Genomic DNA, 19468 nt, shown 5'->3' on the forward strand with positions numbered 1-19468 from the left:
CAGACCCTGAGGTCTCTGAGGTCTCCAGTAGTGTTGGCCTTGACAGATTTGTGGATGACATAGGACTGTGCTGACCTGTGCTTCAAGGTCCCAGGCAAGTCCTACAAACTGTAGACAAAGCGTTCTACTCTCTGCTTTAGGGCAGTTTTGTGAACCCTGCTACCAGGCAGGTCTCTGGGTTCTTTCGTGGACAGCTGTCCCCCTCCCCCTTTGCCTTCACCCTCAGCCCACTGCTTGGCTTTCTGTGGACCACACCGAGAAGGTCCCTTAGATCATGGAGTGGGCAGAGTGAGGTCTTTGTTATTCCACTTGATAATGACCACTTTGCTTTACTCAGCAGGAGGGAGAGGACACAAGTGCCCAGAGGTGCAGGCCAGTGGCCCTGCGGAGTGGCAGGGGCCCCGGAAGAGAGGAGACGAGGAAAGGCTGCTGGTGAGGGAGTGGACAGGGAGCAGGGGCACAAAGCTGGGCCTTCACCCAGTCATTTCCTTGGCCTGCAAGACCTGCAGAAAGTAGGGTGCAGTTCCGCAGGGGAGCCACCAGGTGGCCCGGGCCTGCCCAGCAGTTTGTCCAAGAGGAGGAAAGCTGGAGCGGAGCCCAGGAACCCTGGAAGCTGGGTGGGATGGGTCCCCAGGGCTTTAACTGCTAATATTCTGTCATCACAATTCACGAGTGGACATTACGGAGGAGGTTCTTTACATTTGTGTCCATTCGAAGCTGGAAGTGCTGTTCGAGTAGTCCTCCAAGGACTTACGGCTTGCTCTTCTCTTTTACTGAACCTCTCTCTGGATATTGTGGTCTGTGCATCTCTTGTCAGGTCCGGTGTCCCATGAGCAGAAGCTGTCACAAAGCTTGGAAGTTGCCTTGACGTCGACCCTTGGCTCCATGCCCTCCTTCACAGCTCGGCTGGCCAGGGGGCAGCTCCAGCAGCTGGGCGCGAGAGAAAGCAGCACCTCCTGGAGGCCAGGCGCCGGCTCGGGTAACCAGGGCCCCATCTGTCTCCTGGGAGCCCTGGAACAGGAGGCTGGGCTTTGCCTCCGGGGCTCTGCCGACCCCCATGCCCGGCTTCCTCAGCCCTGGCGCTCGGGCCTCGGGGAGACCCCAGTCTCTTTCCTTTTCCGGGGGCAGTTGAGGAGCTCCTGTGAAGTGTAACTCTTCACAAGAAAGGCTTTCTTTAGTTAAGTCTTAGTAATTCTGTGGGCTTAGGGCTTGGCAGCTCTGTGGTGTTTCGGTGAGATCTAATATTAATTGTTCTGTCCTAAGGACTTTTGTTTGTTTCTCCTTTGTTTAGTTTTCATATCTAGTCCGTCTCCCATCCGACCTGTGTGTGGTTTATTTTATGGAACTGTGGAGGGAGTCTGGCGTTGTCCTCTTCATGCCTTCCTGTCAACATTGTCCCTGGTGTTTCAGCAAAGAACTGGGGCAGCTTACTGAGCCAGTTTTTGCCTACCCTGAATCTGGGACCACATTAGATGATAGAATCAACTAGGCTACAAAGTGAGAGAACCTGCTGGAATGCTGGGACAGGTTTTACAAGATGAAGCCTTGAAGGAGCTCATGATAAGGCGGACACTCGATTCCTGCTGCCCCTCCAGACCTGGGCTGAGCTCTTGTCTGGATCCCAAGCCATCTTAGCTCTTCCGCTTCTCATACCCACCCCCCTGTCTCTCTGATTATGTTTCCACCCTGGCCAGCCCCCAGAACCTTCTTGTCCAGGTCACCGGTGGTTTCCATGGACTCCAAACCCAGTGGTCACTCACCCTCTCAGCAGTGGCTGATGCGGCTTCTTAGCACCACCTTCCCAAAACACCTTCTCTCTTGGCCTTCTGGATGGCACACTCTTCTCCCTGTTTTCACCATCCCTTTATAGTTTCCATTGCTGACTCTTCCATCTCTTCCAGACTCTGGTCCTGGACCCTCTTCTCTGTCCTCCCAGCAAGAGCCCACCGGCCGGTGACTACCTATGCTCACCTGTAGCTCCTTCCTCTCCTTGGAGCTCAGACCCCAACCTCCCTGACAGCTGCCTGGCACCTCCACATGGGAAACTCATGGATATTTCTTGAGTGAAATTCTAACTCAGAACTGCAAACACCCTCTGGAGGATCCCTCCCGCTCCCGTAACCCCACTGCTGATAAAGAGCAGCATCTTCTACCCTTTGGTCAGGCCTATAACGTGGACATCATCCTTGGTTTCCTTCAACATTCCTGATATCCATTCATCCCCAGGTTCTGTCGGTACTCCTCAATACCTGTCGGTATTCATGCCTCAGAGCCCCGTTCTCTGCTGCCCCCCGGCCCCAGCTCCTGTGCCGTAGCCCCTGTCTCCTTCAGCAGCCCTGCAGCTCCCTGGCAGCCACCCTTGCCCGTCGCTCACGGGAGCCAGAGGCGTCTTCTTTTGCTCTCAACCAGCTCGTGGCTCTGCACTTCTTAGACGCCTCTCAGGGCATCCGGTTGAGCTTTGAATAACATCTAAACTCCCGCTGCCTGTGAAGGCCTGCATGCCCCAGCCCGCCCCCGGCCCCCCTTTGCAGTCTCGCCCGAAGCCAGTCTCATACGTCACACCTCTGGGTCCTTTCTTTCATGGACCGGCCATTTTCTCGGTTTGGTTTGGTTTGGTTTGGTTCTAGACCAGCCATTCTTTGTACTTGCTCTCCCTTTCTTTCTGCATGGCTGGTCCCTTTTCTTCCCCCAAGAGGCCACCCTGACCCTCTCCGGAGGGGTGTGGAATGGGGAAGAAAGAGCAGCGTCCCAAGGCCAGGGCCACAAGAAAAGGAAGCGCAGCGGGTGCAGTTCAGGGAGGGGGTGGCAGGACTCAGCCTGTGTGGCCCCCATTCGGGGAGGCCCTGCAGGAAGCAGGGAAAGAGAGCCTGCAGCACGGGAAGGGGGTCGGCAGGTCAGGAGGGGGCTGCTGGGCTGAAGAGAAGCAGGTGCCGGGCTCAGCGGGCAGGTCTGCTGCAGACAGACCTCAGCCCTGCCTCTCTGGTACCCTCCTTCCTCCGCTGACCTGCCCGGCCCCTGCTGCACCTGACCCCTCTCTGCTTTTTCCTTGTCTTGTGGCATCTCGCTTTGTAGTTTTGTTGTCAGGATGCGCTTGTGCCCCACTCTGACCTTGGCAGCCTGTCCCAGTGGAAAGTAAGTCCTGCTCGGAGACCAGGAGGGAGGGCTCGGTGTGGCCTGCCTGCCCTCAGAAGCCAACTTTTCTTGAGCACTCATTGGAGCACCAAGATTTAATCATTGAGGGGAAGCCTCCCAGGTTCCCAGGCTCCCCAACACCCTGTCCTCCCGGATCAGCCAGAAGTGGCCTCGGGAGGGATACAGCCATGCTGCCACGGGGGTGGAGGGTGGGGAAGCTTCTTGTCCTGCTCCAGGCATCTGCCCGGCCATTGGGACGGGGCCTGAGCGAGGGGGCCGCTTTCCCTAACCTTGGCTTATTTTCCTCCCTAATTTACCAGAGCAGCCTGGGAGCGTCCCGGGCCCCGAGTGCGCCTCCTGCAAAAGAGTGTTTTCTCCCTACTTCAAAAAGGAGCCGGTGTACCAGCTTCCCTGCGGCCACCTCCTGTGCCGGCCGTGCCTGGGCGAGAAGCAGCGCTCCCTGCCCGTGGCCTGTGCCACCTGCCGGCGGCCGTTTGCCAGCCAGGACGTGCTGCGGGTCCACTTCTGAGTGAGCAGCCTCGGCCCAAGAAGACCCGTCGAGGGGAGTCGCTGAGAGAGTGGGGGTCAGGATCCCCTGAGGTCTGGCCAGGGCCCCAAGCACACAGGGGCCCTTTCTTCCCCAGGGGCTTTCCCCTTTGTTTCCTTCCACAGTGTAGCACATGGGCCAGAGTATGGGGTGGGAGGGGGCACCCCACTCCTGCTCAAGTGGCAATAGGATAACAAAGCCATAGTTTGGGCTGGGAGGGATGGGGGACTATCCCTGCCCTCCTGTGCCTCCCTGCCACCCCACCCCCTTCCCCTGCCAGAGCCCAGGGCCTGTGAGAGCCGGCCCCACCCTGCTGGGGGGCCCCCCACGTGGTCCGTGCACACATCCCAGCCCCGCAGGGTAGACGTGAGTGCAGCACAACAGACTGTGGCTCGGAATCTCGAAGACAGCTTCCGCCTTCGGTGTCACCCGGGAGCCGGGAGTGCTCCGTGGTGGGGGTCTGGAGTGAATGACTCAGCCCCCAACTGGCAGACCACTCCGAGCCTTAATAAAGTGATGGTTGACGTCTGTCCGCTGTGGGCTTCCTCCTGACAAAGTGCCTGTCTGTCGTCATATGTCTGTCCCCCACTGGCACCCACACCAAGTGGGGCTGTCACAGGGCAGCCTCGAGCCGGCCCGGCAACCCCATCAGGCTGCAATTCAGGTCAGTGGCCTGACAGACGAGAAGTCACATTTCGGGATGCATCTGACGTGCGAGGGTTTGCACGTGGGTGTGGGCGCCAGTGGGGAGGCCCGGCACCCACCGAGCTGCTGGCCACACTGCCCTCTGAGGCCCACCGAGCTTTGCTGCACGGGGCCCCTGGCAGAAGTACTTAAACAACTCGGCTGCATTCTTTTCACTCAAAATTTAGTTTTGTGGCGTCCCAGGGGAAACTCTGTGCTCCTACAACTGTTTACTGCATGGAAGATTCTAGTTGCTGGAACAATGTCCGTGAGAAAGTGTGCCGGACCCTTCCCTGCTCCCCGTGAGTCCCTGTGAGTCTGCGGGAAGGAGGGCCTGGCAGTGCTGCACCAGTTCGTCGTGAGGTTTCAGGCAGGCACTGTGGGCCCCGAAATCCCAGCCGCCTGCTCTCCTCCCCTCCCACAGGCCCGCTGCCTCCTCTGCCCCAGGGCGGGGGGTAGGGGGCAGGGAATGAGGCGCTGGCAGGGAGGAGCGGAGCTTATTACAAAAGCTTACTAAAAGCTCTGATTCTTGGACTCTAGTCCAAACCCAGGAATTTAGAGATCTGGGGGTGGGGCTAGAGATTCCTAGGGGGTTTGTGTGTCCCCAAAGGAAATTCCTCCCCCTGCCTCAGGCGGCAGCCTTGCCTGAGACTTCAGGGTCTGTACTGGTGGGCTTTCCTCTTAGCCAGTGAGGCCCCTGGGTGCTCTTTGGCTTTAAAGGTCTGGGCCTTTCCAGATTCCTGCCTTACCCTCCTTGCCTCAATGTATTGTAAGAAAAGCCCCACATTTGTGGCAGAAGCGGCGCTGGGGGTGGGGAGATTCCATTCCTCAGCCTGTGATGGCCTCAGGGTAGCAGCCCCCTCAGCCCTCCCGGGCAGGTCCACTACTCAGGAGCCCTGCCGTCTGGGGGTGCCTGCTGTTTGGGGGCCCCCTGTCCGCCCCACCCCAGGGAGCCAGAGGCAGCTGCTTCCAGTGTGGGGTCTGCATGAGGCACCCCCAGATAAGGGCAGAGCTGTCTCCCCGCCTATGGAGGGGCCTCGTGATCTGCATTTCAAACTGGCTCCTGCTCCCCGATTGGCCCTGGTGGGAAACCAGGCTTGGGAGCCCCTGGGGAGGACAGTTCCTGTCCTGTGCCCAGGTGGAGCCACACCCATGTCCTTGGACATGCATCCGTTTTGATCTTACTCTTCTTTTTTTTTTTAAGCTCTATACCCAACATGGGGCTTGAACTCAACGACCCCAAGATCAAGAGTCACATGCTCTACTGACTGAGCCAGCCAGGCGCCCCTTTACCTTAGTCTAGAGAGTCCCCCAAAAGGATGTGGTCTTTCACCACCCTTGCCAGAACGCTAAGCATGGCCGGGCTGATTCTCTCCCTTAGAAAATGGGAATAACCGTTCTCTTGCCACCAACGAGGCTCAGAGGGCAGTTTACTTCTCAGCAGCATCCCCAGGCCAGGCACAGAGCAGCTGACCAGTGAGCACGGAGCTGGGCCCCACTGACTCTGAGAAGACTCAGGAGCGCAAAGCCTCGATGTGGCCCGCTGCCCCCTCGCCCGGCCGCAGGTCCCGCGGGGGCACACGTCTTCCCCTTTCCTCTGTCATGTACTCGAGACACCAAGGCTGTGTGGGGCGCGCAGCCCTGGGCCCTCTGAGAGTGGGGGCCTCGGCCCCAAATCTCCATCCGTGAGGAGCAGGGCGACCTGGCGTCCTGGCCATTCTTCCTGAGGGGCTAAGGAAGTCTTCAGTCCTTGGCCGCTCTGTGGCCCGATTCGGGTCGTTCGCTCCAGGCTGGGGCCCCGCCAGCCCCGGGGACAGCGGGAGGGAGGGCCGCTCAGAAGTCCTGAAGGTAGAAGTAGAAGAACCAGACGGCGAGGAAGAAGATGAGCATCTGCTCGGTGCTCACAGAGTAGTACTCCATGTCCTGGCAGCCTGGCGGCAGCGCCCCACAGCACCTAGGGCCCCGAGCCCTGGGCCGCACTGCCGCCTCCCGTGCATCTTCAGCCCGAGGCCACTCCGCCGCCAGGAGCTTTTCCATCCCCCAGGAAACCAGCCCTCTGCCTCGGGGGTTGCTGTAAGTAGGTCTGCAGACAAAGCGACCTGCCATTGGAGGAAGCTGCGGCCCCGCCGGGCTTCTAGGCCGCTGCTTGGCTGCTTGCCTCCCGCCTGTGGGGTTGTGATACTGGGCCAGCTGCCATTGTGAGGGCTCTGGGCGGGGCGGGGCGCCTCAGGGCTGTCCCCCGCCACCCTCGCAGGGCCCTCCCCGCCCCCTCCCCCCCCAGCCCCTCCACAGCCTGCACTGGCCTACCCGGCCCCTGCCCACTGGCTCCCGCAGATCCTTCCTTCCAGTTCTAGGCCGAAAGGGGCTGGCTGGACTGGGAATCAGCCAAAGATGCTCTGTCCAGCTACCTGTGGCAGAGGCCATAGCCCAGGCTCCACCCCGCGGGAACGCACTCCCTCTCTTACAAAGAAATGCCACAGATCAGAGGGGTGACGAATCTTGAGAGTGGCTCGGGGATGAAGGGAGGATGAAGGAAGAAGAGGCAGCCTGGTGGCCTTTGGCACGTTTTCTCCACCAAGGTTTGTGCCAATAGCAAGATGATGCTACCTGCAACCACATTATTGAGACGTGACCACACAAACATTGTGGGTTGGGTTTTTTCCCCCTTACAATATCTTTCTATAAGGGGAAAAAAAATACGTATATATGCTGTGTGGTTCTGTTGACTGCTCTTTACCTTACCAGTTTTTTCATGGACATTTGCCCTTGTCTTAGACACTATTCTTATTATCAAAATCATTTGGAAAAACAAGCCAGAATAACCAGGAAAACCCTGGAAATGAAGAACAGTTTGGGTTGCATGGGGAGAGCTAACCCTTGAATACACAGACCAATGAAACAGTTAAAAATCCAGCCGACCAACAGGGAAAGATGGATGTTTCACGAAGTGGTACTGGGGCTGCTGGAAGAAGGAAACCATCCAAGAACTAGAAGAAAGTGGAAAATGGGATGACTGGGAACCTGGGAGTGAGGAAAATGTTCCTCATTCAAAATCCAGATACAGTGAGGGAGAAGATTGACAAATCTGACTACATTGAAATTAAAAAAAAAAAACCTTGTACAAAGAATAGCAAGCTACCATTAGCAAGGTAAAAAGTAAATTACAACCTGGGAAAAGTATATTTGTAAGGTGTATTACAATGGTTCCTATAGCTTCTAAAAATAAAGATTCATAAAGAAGTGCACACAGCCTCTTAAACATGTCAGAAGATGCTCAACCTTGCTCACAATATGATAAAATAAAAGCAACCCTGAAACACTATCTCTTGTTTAGCAGATGGGCACGCATCTCAAAGTGGGGCCGCACTCCACTGCTGGGGCTGTGGGCTAACAGGTGCTGCCATGCACCGCGGGTGGCAACGCGAGCTCTGCGGAGGGCGACGTAACAGTTTCTAGCAAAGTCACATGTACATGGACCCTCTGACCCAGCCATCCCGCTCCCAGGATTGTAGCCCAAAGATTCTCTGGCAAAACTCGGAGAACAACTCTGGCGCCACCGGAAGCGGCAAGCAACCTGAGCAGCGGACCCAGGTCCCCCCGCGGGGCCTGAGGAGCCGTGTCGCCCCCTTGCGGAGGACCCAGGAACAAGTGGTTTACACCCACGTGTGATTGGGCATATATTATCATCAAGGAGGTTATGGAGACTCTGAAGGCCACCCATGTGTGTTTAAGAAAAAACACAAACTTTGCATTCAAAAGTTTTTTAATAAAGTTTCTACATATTGAGTACACTCGGGGGGGGGCGCGGGGGGCATCCTGCTGAGTGCTTTGTTTGTATGACTTCGTTTAATCCTTGTGTCTCTTTTTTTAACTTAGCTTTCCAGACAACATGGGGCTTGAACTCACGACCCCGAGAACTAGGGTCGCATGCTCTAAAGACTGAGCCAGCCAGCCCCTGCCCCCCAATCCTTAACTCCTAAAGGAGGAAACTGAGGCTCAGGTCCATGAAGAGCTCAGCTGACTGACTCCAAGGCCACTCAACCCCTGGGATGCTTTACTGGTGGCAGAGGCTGCCAAAGAGCAGACTCAATGGGGCGCCTGGGTGGCTCAGTCGTTAAGCGTCTGCCTTCGGCTCAGGTCATGATCTCAGGGTCCTGAGATCGAGCCCCGCATCAGGCTCCCCGCATCAGGCTCCCCGCATCGGTCTCCCTGCTCAGCGGGAGGACTGCTTCTCCCTCTCCCACTCCCCCTGCTTGTGTTCCCTCTCTCGCTGTGTCTCTCTCTGTCAAATAAATAATAAATAAAATCTTAAAAAAAAACAAAAACAAAGAGCAGACTCAAGTCCCCTCTATAGGAGTGGCCTGAATGCTACAGCACAGCTTTCGAACGTTAAAAAATATTACACATCTAGGCACAAAAATAAAAGCTGTTCTGCCGAACAAAGACTCAGCACAGTTCACTTCATGTAAGTGGGGAAATCGGCTTGAGATATGAATGGAAAAGTACCCACCCTGTGCGGCTGCTGAAGGAGGAGGGTGTAGGAAGGAGCAAGGAGCCAGACAGGGAAGGAGCAGGTGCAGAGCGGCCCTGGAATGGTCTGTGGCAGGCTGCGGTGGGGACTGGCCTGCCCCCCCCAACTGTGCTGGGCTTGCCACCCTGCAGACCGCACCCCGAGATGTGGGATGTGTGTGGCTGAGGGAGATGCTGTTTGAAAGAGAAACTAGATGAGGGAAACAGTAACCCAATGAGCCCTGTGTGGTCCTGGTGGGGCGGGAAGGCATGAAGGATGGACAGACTGGGGGCGCCTGGGTGGCTCAGGAGTTAAGCGTCTGCCTTCGGCTCAGGTCATGATCCCAGGGTCCTGGGATCGAGCCCCGCATCGGGCTCCCTGCTCGGCGGGAAGCCTGCTTCTCCCTCTCCCACTCCCCCTGCTTGTGTTCCCTCTCTCGCTGTCTCTCTCTGTCAAATAAATAAATAAACTCTTAAAGAAAAAAAAAGGATGGACAGACGGGTGTCCGTCCCAGGAAGGTTGTTGGGAAGCAGAGGCAGGAGTAGGGAGGAAGGTGGGCAGTCTGATAGCCTCTAAACCAGTGGAGAGAACTGGGTTTGAAAAGATAGTGGGTAGGGACACTTGGGTGGCTCAGTCAGGGGAGCATCTGACTCTTGATCTTGGGGTTGTGGGTTCGAGCCCCATGTTGGGTGTAGAGATTTCTTAAAATCTTTAAAAAAAAAAAGAAAGAAAGAAAGAAAGAAAGGAGAGGTGGGTAGAGAATCACGGTTGAGGGAGGCAGAGACAGGCTGGCCTCCCCTCCCATGGTTCCCGATACCCTCCCCTTGGGTCCAGGGCCCAAACATTAATCGTGACTCAGCTGATGAAATGCAACCCCATGGCTCATTAATTAGGAAGCCTGTAATTAGCCTGTCTCAGGAACCAGGATCCTCTAGAGAGAACCCCTCTCTCCTGCCTTCCTCCCCCTCCCACCCGAAGGATGAGATCAGGCTTGGTGGGATCTGGCCCCTGGGAATGAGGAGGGGCAGGGGAGCATGAACACCCGGGGAAATGAGATGCTGGGGCACGCGTTTATGCATGAGATGGCCTTGCCCATTGACCCTAGGTAATGAGGCGACGGAAATGACAGTAGGCGCCTCCACCCTGAAAGTTTCTGGGGGCAGGCTGGGTGCGGCTGGCTAGATCTGGCCCAGCTTGGTCTGCAAAGCAGTGATCACTGCAGTTCAGTCTCAGAGCCAGCCGGTCTGGGGCAAAAGAAACAGATTCAGCAACCCAAATGCCATCTCACACAGGGCTGTTACTCAACAACACCTCCTAAAATCCCTCTTCCTCCGTCCACCTCCCGTTCACCTTCCTCCCACGCCCCTTCTCAGCATGCTGATCCATCACCTCCCTTTCCCAGACTCCTTGGAAAAATCGATCTCAAACCTGAGTCTTCGTCCTTTCCTCCTGACTTCATGCCACTGTGACTATTTTATTTTTTTTTATTTTTTAAAAGTTTATTTATGTTTAAGTGATCTCTACCACCAGCGTGGGGCTTGAACTCACAACTCCAAGATCAAGAGTCGCATGCTTTTCCAAAAGAGCCAGCCAGGCGCCCCCAACTGTGACTCTTTTAAATAACCAGTTGCCGGGGCGCCCGGGTGGCTCAGATGGTTAAGCATCTGCCTTCTCTTAACTCTGGATGGGCTTGCGGCTGCTCTGACCAATGGGGTGTAGCAGCAGTGACCCTATGTGATTTCGGAGGCTGTCATAAAATGCCACATCACTTCTGCCTCATTTGCTGGGACACTCTTAAAGCCCTTGTTTGCTAGAACACTCCTCAAGCACTCTGGAAGCTGGAACATTCAAGAAGTCCAACTATCCCGAGGCCACCAAGCTGTGAAAAGCCACACAGAGAGCCCAGCCTGTGGGTCATCCCTGTCCAGGTGCCGAGGCATGTGAGTGGAGAAGTCTCCAGATGATTCCAGCCCCTAGCCGTTCACACTTTCCAGCAGAGGCCCCGGTCACTGTGGAGCAGAGAAGAGCTGTACTTGCTGTGCCTTGTTTGGACTCCTGACCTGCGGAACCTAGGATCATAAGATGATGGTGGTTCTGTGTCACTGCCTTTTGGAGAGGTTTGGTATACAGTGGTAGTAACTGGAACAATGACAAGATCCTAGACAGCTGCTACGGGGAGAGCTGGGGTGGGGGTGTGTGTTGGGGGGAAACCAGGAAGGCAAAGCTAGAGTCGTCCTCAGCACAGAGGGGGAGGGGAAGGCCTAAAGATGTCCCTCTCCTAACACCTCACATTCTGACCCGTGTCTGTGGGCAGGCGGCGCAGAGAGAGGAACGTGACACTCCCTGGGCTGGCCACTAACTCCGGCATTTACTCGAGACCCACCGCAGCGTCCGGGGACCCCCTGAAGAGAAGGACACTGTCTAGAGGGGTGGAGAGCCAGGGAAACACGTGAATCAAGCATTCTCGGCATACACGTCAACCTGGAGGAGGAGGAGGTCAGTTGTGCTGAGCGTAGTGGTGGGTGCAGAAAAGATGGGACTCCGGTCCTGATTTCAGAAAAATACCTCAGTGGATTTTTGGTGGTGGGTTTGCTCTACAGCATCCGTTGGCCTTTCACCCTGGTCTTCTTTCAAGCTTCCATTTCTTTCTCCATCGGATACAGGCCGAGGGAGCTTTATTCAGACGCCTAAGGGATGGGCATATGAGACGAGCTATGCCAAATAGACACCCCTCCCTAGAATGTGAACCCGAGGAGAGGGACAAAGCCGAAGGCGATCATCCTGCAGATGATCGGCCCCCAGATGCTGTGAATATGGCCGGCAGCTGACCTGTCTCTGAAGACTTGGCCTCAGCCAATGGGAGCCACCGCACCAAGAAAATGCCTGGGAGATCCCCTCCCCGCCAGCCTCCTTGACCAACACCTAATACCCAGATATATAACAAAAATCAACCCCCTTGCCTCAAGGTAGGACAACTCTGGTGTCACACTCAGAGCTCCCTGCGGGATCAGGCTGAGCCTAGATCCAGCTGACACCGCATCTTTGCCTGGCTTCTTCCCCTACCCCGTCCAGCTTCACTCACCCCTGAGGGCCCTCCCTGCCCCATAAATCATGTGTACAAGAATCCCCATCGCAGGGGCTGCCGCTGGGGGATCCGACGCATCCATTTCAGGAGACATTCCCGGCTTTATGTTTCATGGTCCTCCAGGACCACATCAGTTTCTGAGCCTGGGTCTCTAGCTTTCCCCTAAATTAGGAGCTCTTTATTGTTTTTTTTTTTTTAAGATTTTATTTATTTATTTATTTAAGAGAGACAGAGATAGTGACAGAGAGCATGAACGCGGAGGAGAGGGAGAAGCAGGCTCCCTGCCGAGCAGGGAGCCCGACGTGTGGCTTGATCCCAGGACCCTGGGATCATGACCTGAGCTGAAGGCAGATGCTTAACTGACTGAGCCACCCAGGTGCCCCTAAATTATGAGCTCTTAATAGCCTTCCAGTAAATTCCTTTTACTCAAATTTTCCAAAGCTTGTTACAGAACATAGAACCAGGAGTAGAGGGCTGGCAACAGACTCTCAAGAACATGAGGGGCATGTAGGATTGTCCAGAAAGGGCCAGAAGATAGTGAAACTGACATTCATATTGTGGTTTGGACCCCCGTGTCTTATGGCAGGTGGGGATGAAGCAGCTGAGTCCTTGGAGTCCTGTGACTCCTGAGAGCGGGTTTCTGGAAGGTTCTAGTCTGCTGACACAGGATTTCAGGCTTTGAGGGCTTCAAGGACCAGTAATGCCTAAGGGGCCCCGGCCTCATGCCTTAGGGGCCCGACTCTGACCCTCCTCCGGGTGAGACCAGGGGCTATGCCCTCCTCAAATGTGGACCCTGCAGCCTGTGGCTTGGAACAGTCTACCTAATATTCCCATGACCGTTTCTAGGGCAGGAGGGGTCCTCTTGTCTGGGTCTGTGACCAGGTGGGCCCCCCCCTGAAGTGTGCCCACATGCCTGCATGGTGGAAGGAGGAGGCCGAGGGTGAGGCGCACAGACAGAGCCCAAGCCTGCAGCCTGGAGCACCCACCTGTGTGCGTGTCCCTCAGGATGTGGGACAGAACAAGGCTGAGGGAGAGGCCAGCTCCCCCCCAGCTGCCCTGGCTGCCAAGCTCCACTGCAGATCGGAAGCTGGGCGAACCCTTCAAAGCCTTGAAATCCGGGGGGTGGTGAGCCCTCTTGGGGCTGCTCTGGAAGCTCGGTGCTCGTTGGGGTCCTGCTCCTACTCCTTGCCTGCTGTGGCATTTCAGGACATTTGCTTAACCCTTGGGTGCCTCGGTTTCCACACCAACAAAATGGGGACGGTTGTCATGTCACATCTCATGACATATGGCTTATAGTGTCTGAGCCGAGAACTCATTGTCAGCATGCAGTAAATGTTAGCTAGTTCTACATTATTCCGTGTGCCCTGTTTGGTGCAGAAAATGGATAGGTCTCGGGGCGCCTGGGTGGCTCAGTCGTTAAGCGTCTGCCTTCAGCTCAGGTCATGATTCCAGGGTCCTAGGGTCGAGGCATCGGGCTCCCTGCTCCACGGGAAGCCTGCTTCTCCCTCTCCCACTCCCCCTGCTTGTGTTCCCTCTCTTGCTGTGCCTCTCTCTGTCAAATAAATAAAATCTTAAAAAAAAAAAAGAAAATGGATAGGTCTCGGAAAGTGAGGGGATCTTTCTGAATTTGATCCGGACACATCTCCAGGAGACCAGCTCCAAATATAGTCTTCCCAGGGGAGTAAATCAGCACAGACCCCCAGCTGCCTATGGCAGCTCTCGATCTGGAAAACAGTTTTTTGCTTCTCTCCACTGGGGGGTGGGAGGGGTAGAGAATCTCTAGTTGTCAGAGGAATGGTGAGTGGAGTTCCCATCAATATCATTTTTTAAAAGATTTTATTTATTTATTTGAGAGAGAGAATGAGAGATAGAGAGCACGAGAGGGAAGAGGGTCAGAGGGAGAAGCAGACCCCCCTGCTGAGCAGGGAGCCCGATGTGGGCCTCGATCCCGGGACTCCGGGATCATGACCTGAGCCAAAGGCAGTTGCTTAACCAACTGAGCCACCCAGGCACCCTCAACAGACATTCCTAAAGCACGGAGGTGGGACATGAAAAGATGAGGGAAAAGAAGGAGAACGTAGCCACAGTAATATCAGGCAAATAGAATTTAAAACAAAAATACTAATAAGGATCAAGAGATTTTATTTAAGGTTAACAGAAATAATCCATCAAGAGCACACAGCAGTCAGAAACTTGTGTGCGCCTAACAGCATACCCTCAAAGCAGGAGAGGTGGATAACCCAGGACCGCAGTGAGAGGTGTCAGCAGACCTGTCCCAGGGAGGGTAGCTAAGCACACACACGTGTGGGAAGGCAGAGAAGGTACGAACCACTGGAATCACAATCTTGACCACTTGATTCTTGCATAATACAATTAGTTTTCAAGGATTCGTGTAACATTACCAGACGCTTAAGATCGGCAAACGGGGGCGCCTGGGGGGCTCAGTCGTTAGGCGTCTGCCTTTGGCTCAGGTCATGATCCCAGGGTCCTGGGATCCAGCCCCGCATCGGGCTCCCTGCTCAGCGGGGAGCCTGCTTCTCCCTCTCCCACTCCCCCTGCTCGTGCTCTCTCTCTATCTCTGTGTCTCAAATGAATAAATAAAATCTTTAAAATAAATAAATAATAAATAAATAAATAAATAAAAAGAAGAAGGGTGCCTGGCTGGCTTGGTTGGTGAAGCACGTGACCCTTGGGATCTCAGGATTGTGAGTTTGAGCCCCACACTGGGGGTAGAGATTACTTGAATAAATAAAATATCTTTTAAAAATTAAAAAAAAAGAAAGTGAAAATTTATGAGCCAAGCACTAAACGCAGTCAGAAAAGAAGTACAGAATTAACTCAAAGACAAGATAAAATGAAATTAATGAAGATAACAGCATAAATTAATGAAACAAATTGGGGATTCAATAAGAGGTTGATTCTTTGAAAACTTGAATAAAAGGCACCAAGAGAGGGGGCCCTGCAGTCCTGGCTGGGAGAAACATAACCTTGGGGGTTGAGGGCATGGCAGACAAAGGTGATGCTAAAGTGCTTGTGCATCATCCGGTGGGCAGTGGGGAGCCATGGAGGTCTGGAGGGTCCCCGAAGTTAAGCACAAAGGGAAGTGGCGTGGTCGGTCTGGGGAGCTGATGATGGGAGCCTGGGCTCTGCAGGCGATCCAGCCAGAGCTGAGACCAGGTGCAGCCTGAGGAGGTGCAGGAATTGGGGGCTGAGGGTTCCTCCGCCGGTAGCTCTATTACTGCCTCGCTGTGTGACCCCAGACAAGAAGACAGGGAGCTTCCCTGTGCCACAGGGTCCTCCACTTGAAGTGATGGAGAGGATCCTACAAATCTTCCCAGCCTGGGCCAGCAGCCACTCCTTCCCGGTCCTCACTAACAGGACCCCATTTCAGGAGGGGCCTGCAGAAACACGCAGCCCTGGGGTGAACCTTGGCTGACCTAACACACAGCCAGGTGCTTGCTCAGCCTGGAGGGGCTTGGGAGTGGGCCCCTGGGCGAAGGTGAGGGTCCCCCAGAAGGGAAAGGCTCAGAGGAGGGAACCATTTTGTGGCTGCCCCCTTGCCATGAGGAGAGATACCCAGACATGTGGAGGGTGCCAGAAGGGAGTAAGGAAACCCCGGGTGACACCCCTGAACCCTGAGCCAACCACAAGACTACCAACCTCCAGCTCTGAATCCTAGTAAATATTAATATCCTGGGAGTTTAGTCCCCGTTGGTTATGAGGCAGTGGAGTGCTGAAGAACACACACCCCGGGGCCCAGTTCTGCTGGTCTTTACCTGTGCTTCCTTGGGCAAGTGTCTCAACCTCTCTGTCCCTGTTTCCTGTCTGCAAATGTCAATAAAATATACTTTCTCCTGGGGCACCTGCGTGGCTCAGTCGTTAAGCGTCTGCCTTCGGCTCAGGTTGTGGTCTCAGGGTCCTGGGATGGAGCCCCGCATCAGGCTCCCTGCTCCTCTGGCAGCTTGCTTCTTCCTCTGCCTCTCTGTCCCACCCCTCCCCCTGTGTGTGCTCTCTCTCTCTCTCTCTCTCTCTCAAATACATAAAATCTTAAAAAAAAAAAAACTTTCTCCTTCTTAGGGTTTTGTGCAGATTCGAGAAGGAAATGCATGTGAAGTTTGGCCCAGCACTGGCTCATGCTCAGTGCTACAGAGTCTTCGTTGTCGTCTGTGGGTCAACATGCTCTGGGGCCTGGTATCCTGGGCTGTGTCCTTACTGCCGCCCCCCGACACACACATAGACACACAGACACACACACACATAGACACAGACACACAGAAACAGACACACACACAGACACACACAGACACACTGACACAGACACACACACACACAGGCACACACACAGAGACACACACACACACAGAAACACACACACAGACACACAGACACAGAGACACACACAGATACAGACACACACAGACACCCACACACAGTCACACACACACACACAGAAACAGACACACACGTAGACACACACACAGACACAGACACACAGAGACACACACACACAGACACACACAGACACACACAGAGACACACACACAGACACACAGACACAGACACACACAGAGACACACACAGTCACACACACACACAGACACCCACACACAGTCACACACACACACAGACACACACACAGAGACACACACACAGACACACACACACACACGCAGACACACACACAAACATCCTGCCTCTTCACACCTTATCCAGCCAGGTGTGCCCTCCCCGGCCTTCTTCCCGGGACTCCCCATTTGACCTTCAGTCCCCAAACTACAGGCTCCAAAGGAATATTCGAGAAGACTTCCCGGCGCCGCTCTCCCGCGGGGGGGGGGGGCCCAGGCGCTGGGGTGCGCCCCTTTCCGGGGCGGGAGCACGGGCCGGGTCCCCAGGGGCGGTGAGTGACGCGGGCGCTGCGCTCATGCGGCTCTCGGCAGTCAGGGCACGGCTCCCGGCGGCGCCGCCGGTCCCCGAGGCCCTCGCAGCCTCTTCCTGTCTTTCCTTGGGGCCTGGGCGCCCGCTCCCGCCGCCCCGGTGGCCTGGCCCTCCCCTGGGTTGCGTGGCGGGGGGTCGGGGGGAGATCGGGCTCAGGGGGCCGCGGGGGAGGGGGCAGCCACAGGGCCCAGCCCAGCAGGGACACCAGGCCAGGGCGCCCGGGGTTCCAGCCAGAGCTGGGAGTCCCCAGAGGCGACTCCACCCATCCTGCCGCTTACAGGTGTTTAACACTGAAGAGAGGGTCAAAACTATGTGTCCCGGTTTATTTTGCTTTTTATTTAGATTGTTTTTGCAAGTAAGACCTGTTATGAGGACTTTTCATTTCTGATCCTTTGAAGCTTAACGTAACCCCTTGTCGAGATCCGATGAACCTTCACTTTGAGCTCCCCCCGAGAGACGTGAGACGAGGAAGCCAAGGTTTGCCGTTTCTCGCTCCTGGTGTGGACCCATCTCAGCTCGGGGCCTGTCTGCCTAAAGCCCAGCATTTTCTCATGCTTGTGATCCTTGCTCGGTGGATCCTCTTTGATTCAATTCAGTGAGCAGTTTGGGGGGATCCTACAACTTTTCTCCCTGCAGTTCACCTCTTCACAGTAGAGCATTTGTGTGTCTACACTGCCGAGGGTCCTCAAGTGTCACTGGTGGACCACAGGTGAGGAGAGCGAAAGGTGGACTTAACTGTGGCCACAGAGGCCCTTTGAAAGTGAGGTCAACCCCCTTCCGACAGGCTGTGTGCCTGTCATGTGGTGTGGGCTCTGGATTGATCCTGAGAAAAGGAGAATGAGAAAGAGGAATGGATGGACCCCCGGGGCAGTTAACTGTTACCTGCTCTCAGAAGAGATGGTCTAGAGGCGCCTGGGTGGCTCAGTCGTTCGGCGTCTGCCTTCGGCTCAGGTCATGGTCCCAGGGTCCTGGGATCGAGCCCCGCATCGGGCTCCCTGCTCCTTGGGAGCCCGCTTCTCCCTCTCCCACTCCCCCTGCTTGTGTTCCCTCTCTCACTGTCTCTCTGTCAAATAAAATTTAAAAAAAAGAAAGAAAAGATGGTGTAACAGGAAATAAAGAGTATTCTGAGATTTGAGGCTTAACCTGGAGGTTTGCAACTCTTTGTTTTGTAGCTATTTCAGAAACTCTTAACCTTTATAGCACCTTGGTCTGATTCCCTTAAACCCTCATTGAGACAGGAAGTGAGGTTGTTAGTACATTAAGCGAGTAACTTTGGGAACAGGTGTGGCTTGCCCAAGGTCACAGAGTAACTCCCGGGAAAGCTGAGGCTGGTACACAGAGCTTCCCACCCTCCCCACCTCCTTTCCATAACCTATTGAAAACCCACTGTGTGGCAAGCACCGTACCAGACTATGGCACTGAACAGAAAAATGAAGTCCTTTCTGCCCTGGGGGTCTCACTCTGGAGGGACACAGCCATACACATGCACAAAAGATAAACAGACAAGGAAATGAGCTGCAGGTTGTAGTAGGTGCTATTAACCCTTCAACACTGACTCAAGTTAGAAAGTAATCGAGGCGGGGCTGAGGGAGGGATGCGCCAGGTGGGCAGCCAGGGAGGTCTCCTCTTAGGAGAGGACACCGATTCACCGAAGCCAGGTGAATGAAGCCTACGGAGGGGTGAGGGTAAGGGAGGCTTCTAGGACAAAGAAACAACACTTTCTGAGATTTCAAAGCAGGAGCGAAAGGAAGCAGATAAATTTGAGATGTATTTTCCAGGTAGGACTAATAAAGAGGGAAGTGTAGGAACGTGGGGTGTGAAAAGGTCCATGTGACATGTGAGGTGATATATTTGACATGACAGCGCAGTAACAAGACTTTTTCTAGCCCCTGCATGTTCCAAGAAGGTGGGCGTTAGGCCACACAGCTGGCCTAAACTAGGCCTGTGGCCTCCACCACAACCAAGAATCACAAGGGAGCAACAATTTGGACCCAGCTTCTCTCCAGGCCCCATGAATGGAATGAGAATGTTCCTCCTGGGTTAACCCAGGATGCTATTCTCTCTGGAAGACTCTCTTCAGCTCTTTTTTTTTTTTTTTTTTTTTTAAGATTTTATTTATTTATTTATTTGAGAGAGCGAGAATGAGAGAGAGAGAGCACATGAGGGGGGGAGGTTCAGAGGGAGAAGCAGACTCCCTGCCGAGCAGGGAGCCCGATGCGGGACTCGATCCCGGGACTCCAGGATCATGACCTGAGCCGAAGGCAGTGGCTTAACCAACTGAGCCACCCAGGCACCCTCTCGTCAGCTCTTAATAAGAATAATGGCATTAGGGCCCCTGGGTGGCTCAGTCGGTTGAGCATCTGCCTTCGGCTCAGGTCATGATCCTGGAGTCCCTGGATGGAGCCCCGCGTCGGGCTCCCTGCTCAGCGGGGAGTCTGCTTCTTCTTCTGCCCCTCACCCCCCTCTTGTGCTCTCTCTCTCTCTCTAATCAATAAATAAAATCTTTAAAAAAAACAGAATAATGGCATTAACAATACAATACTGTTATTAATTAGCTTTACAGTGGTGGAGGAAC

The 19468-nt window shown here is 54.7% G+C and overlaps 1 protein-coding gene across 4 annotated transcripts in view; it reads left to right on the forward strand.

The window, feature by feature from the left end:
• Positions 1-4207, forward strand: part of UBOX5 (U-box domain containing 5) — a 37979-nt gene extending 33772 nt beyond the window's left edge. For 2 of the 4 annotated variants that reach the window (XM_028118709.2, XM_088026722.1), the window contains 2 exons: positions 818-979; positions 3458-4207. In XM_028118709.2, coding sequence (XP_027974510.1) covers positions 818-979; positions 3458-3873 — 578 coding nt within the window. In that variant the 3' untranslated portion in view covers positions 3874-4207. Of the gene's footprint in view, positions 1-817; positions 980-3452 lie in introns of all 4 variants that reach the window. The other 2 variants (XM_028118710.2, XM_028118711.2) reach the window with 2 other exon arrangements.
• Positions 4208-19468: the final 15261 nt, after the last annotated feature.

This window comes from Eumetopias jubatus, unplaced genomic scaffold (genome assembly GCF_037043125.1).
Source record: "Eumetopias jubatus isolate StellerSeaLion01/CBP00866 unplaced genomic scaffold, mEumJub1_p1.0 scaffold_9, whole genome shotgun sequence".
Classification (NCBI taxonomy): domain Eukaryota; kingdom Metazoa; phylum Chordata; class Mammalia; order Carnivora; family Otariidae; genus Eumetopias; species Eumetopias jubatus.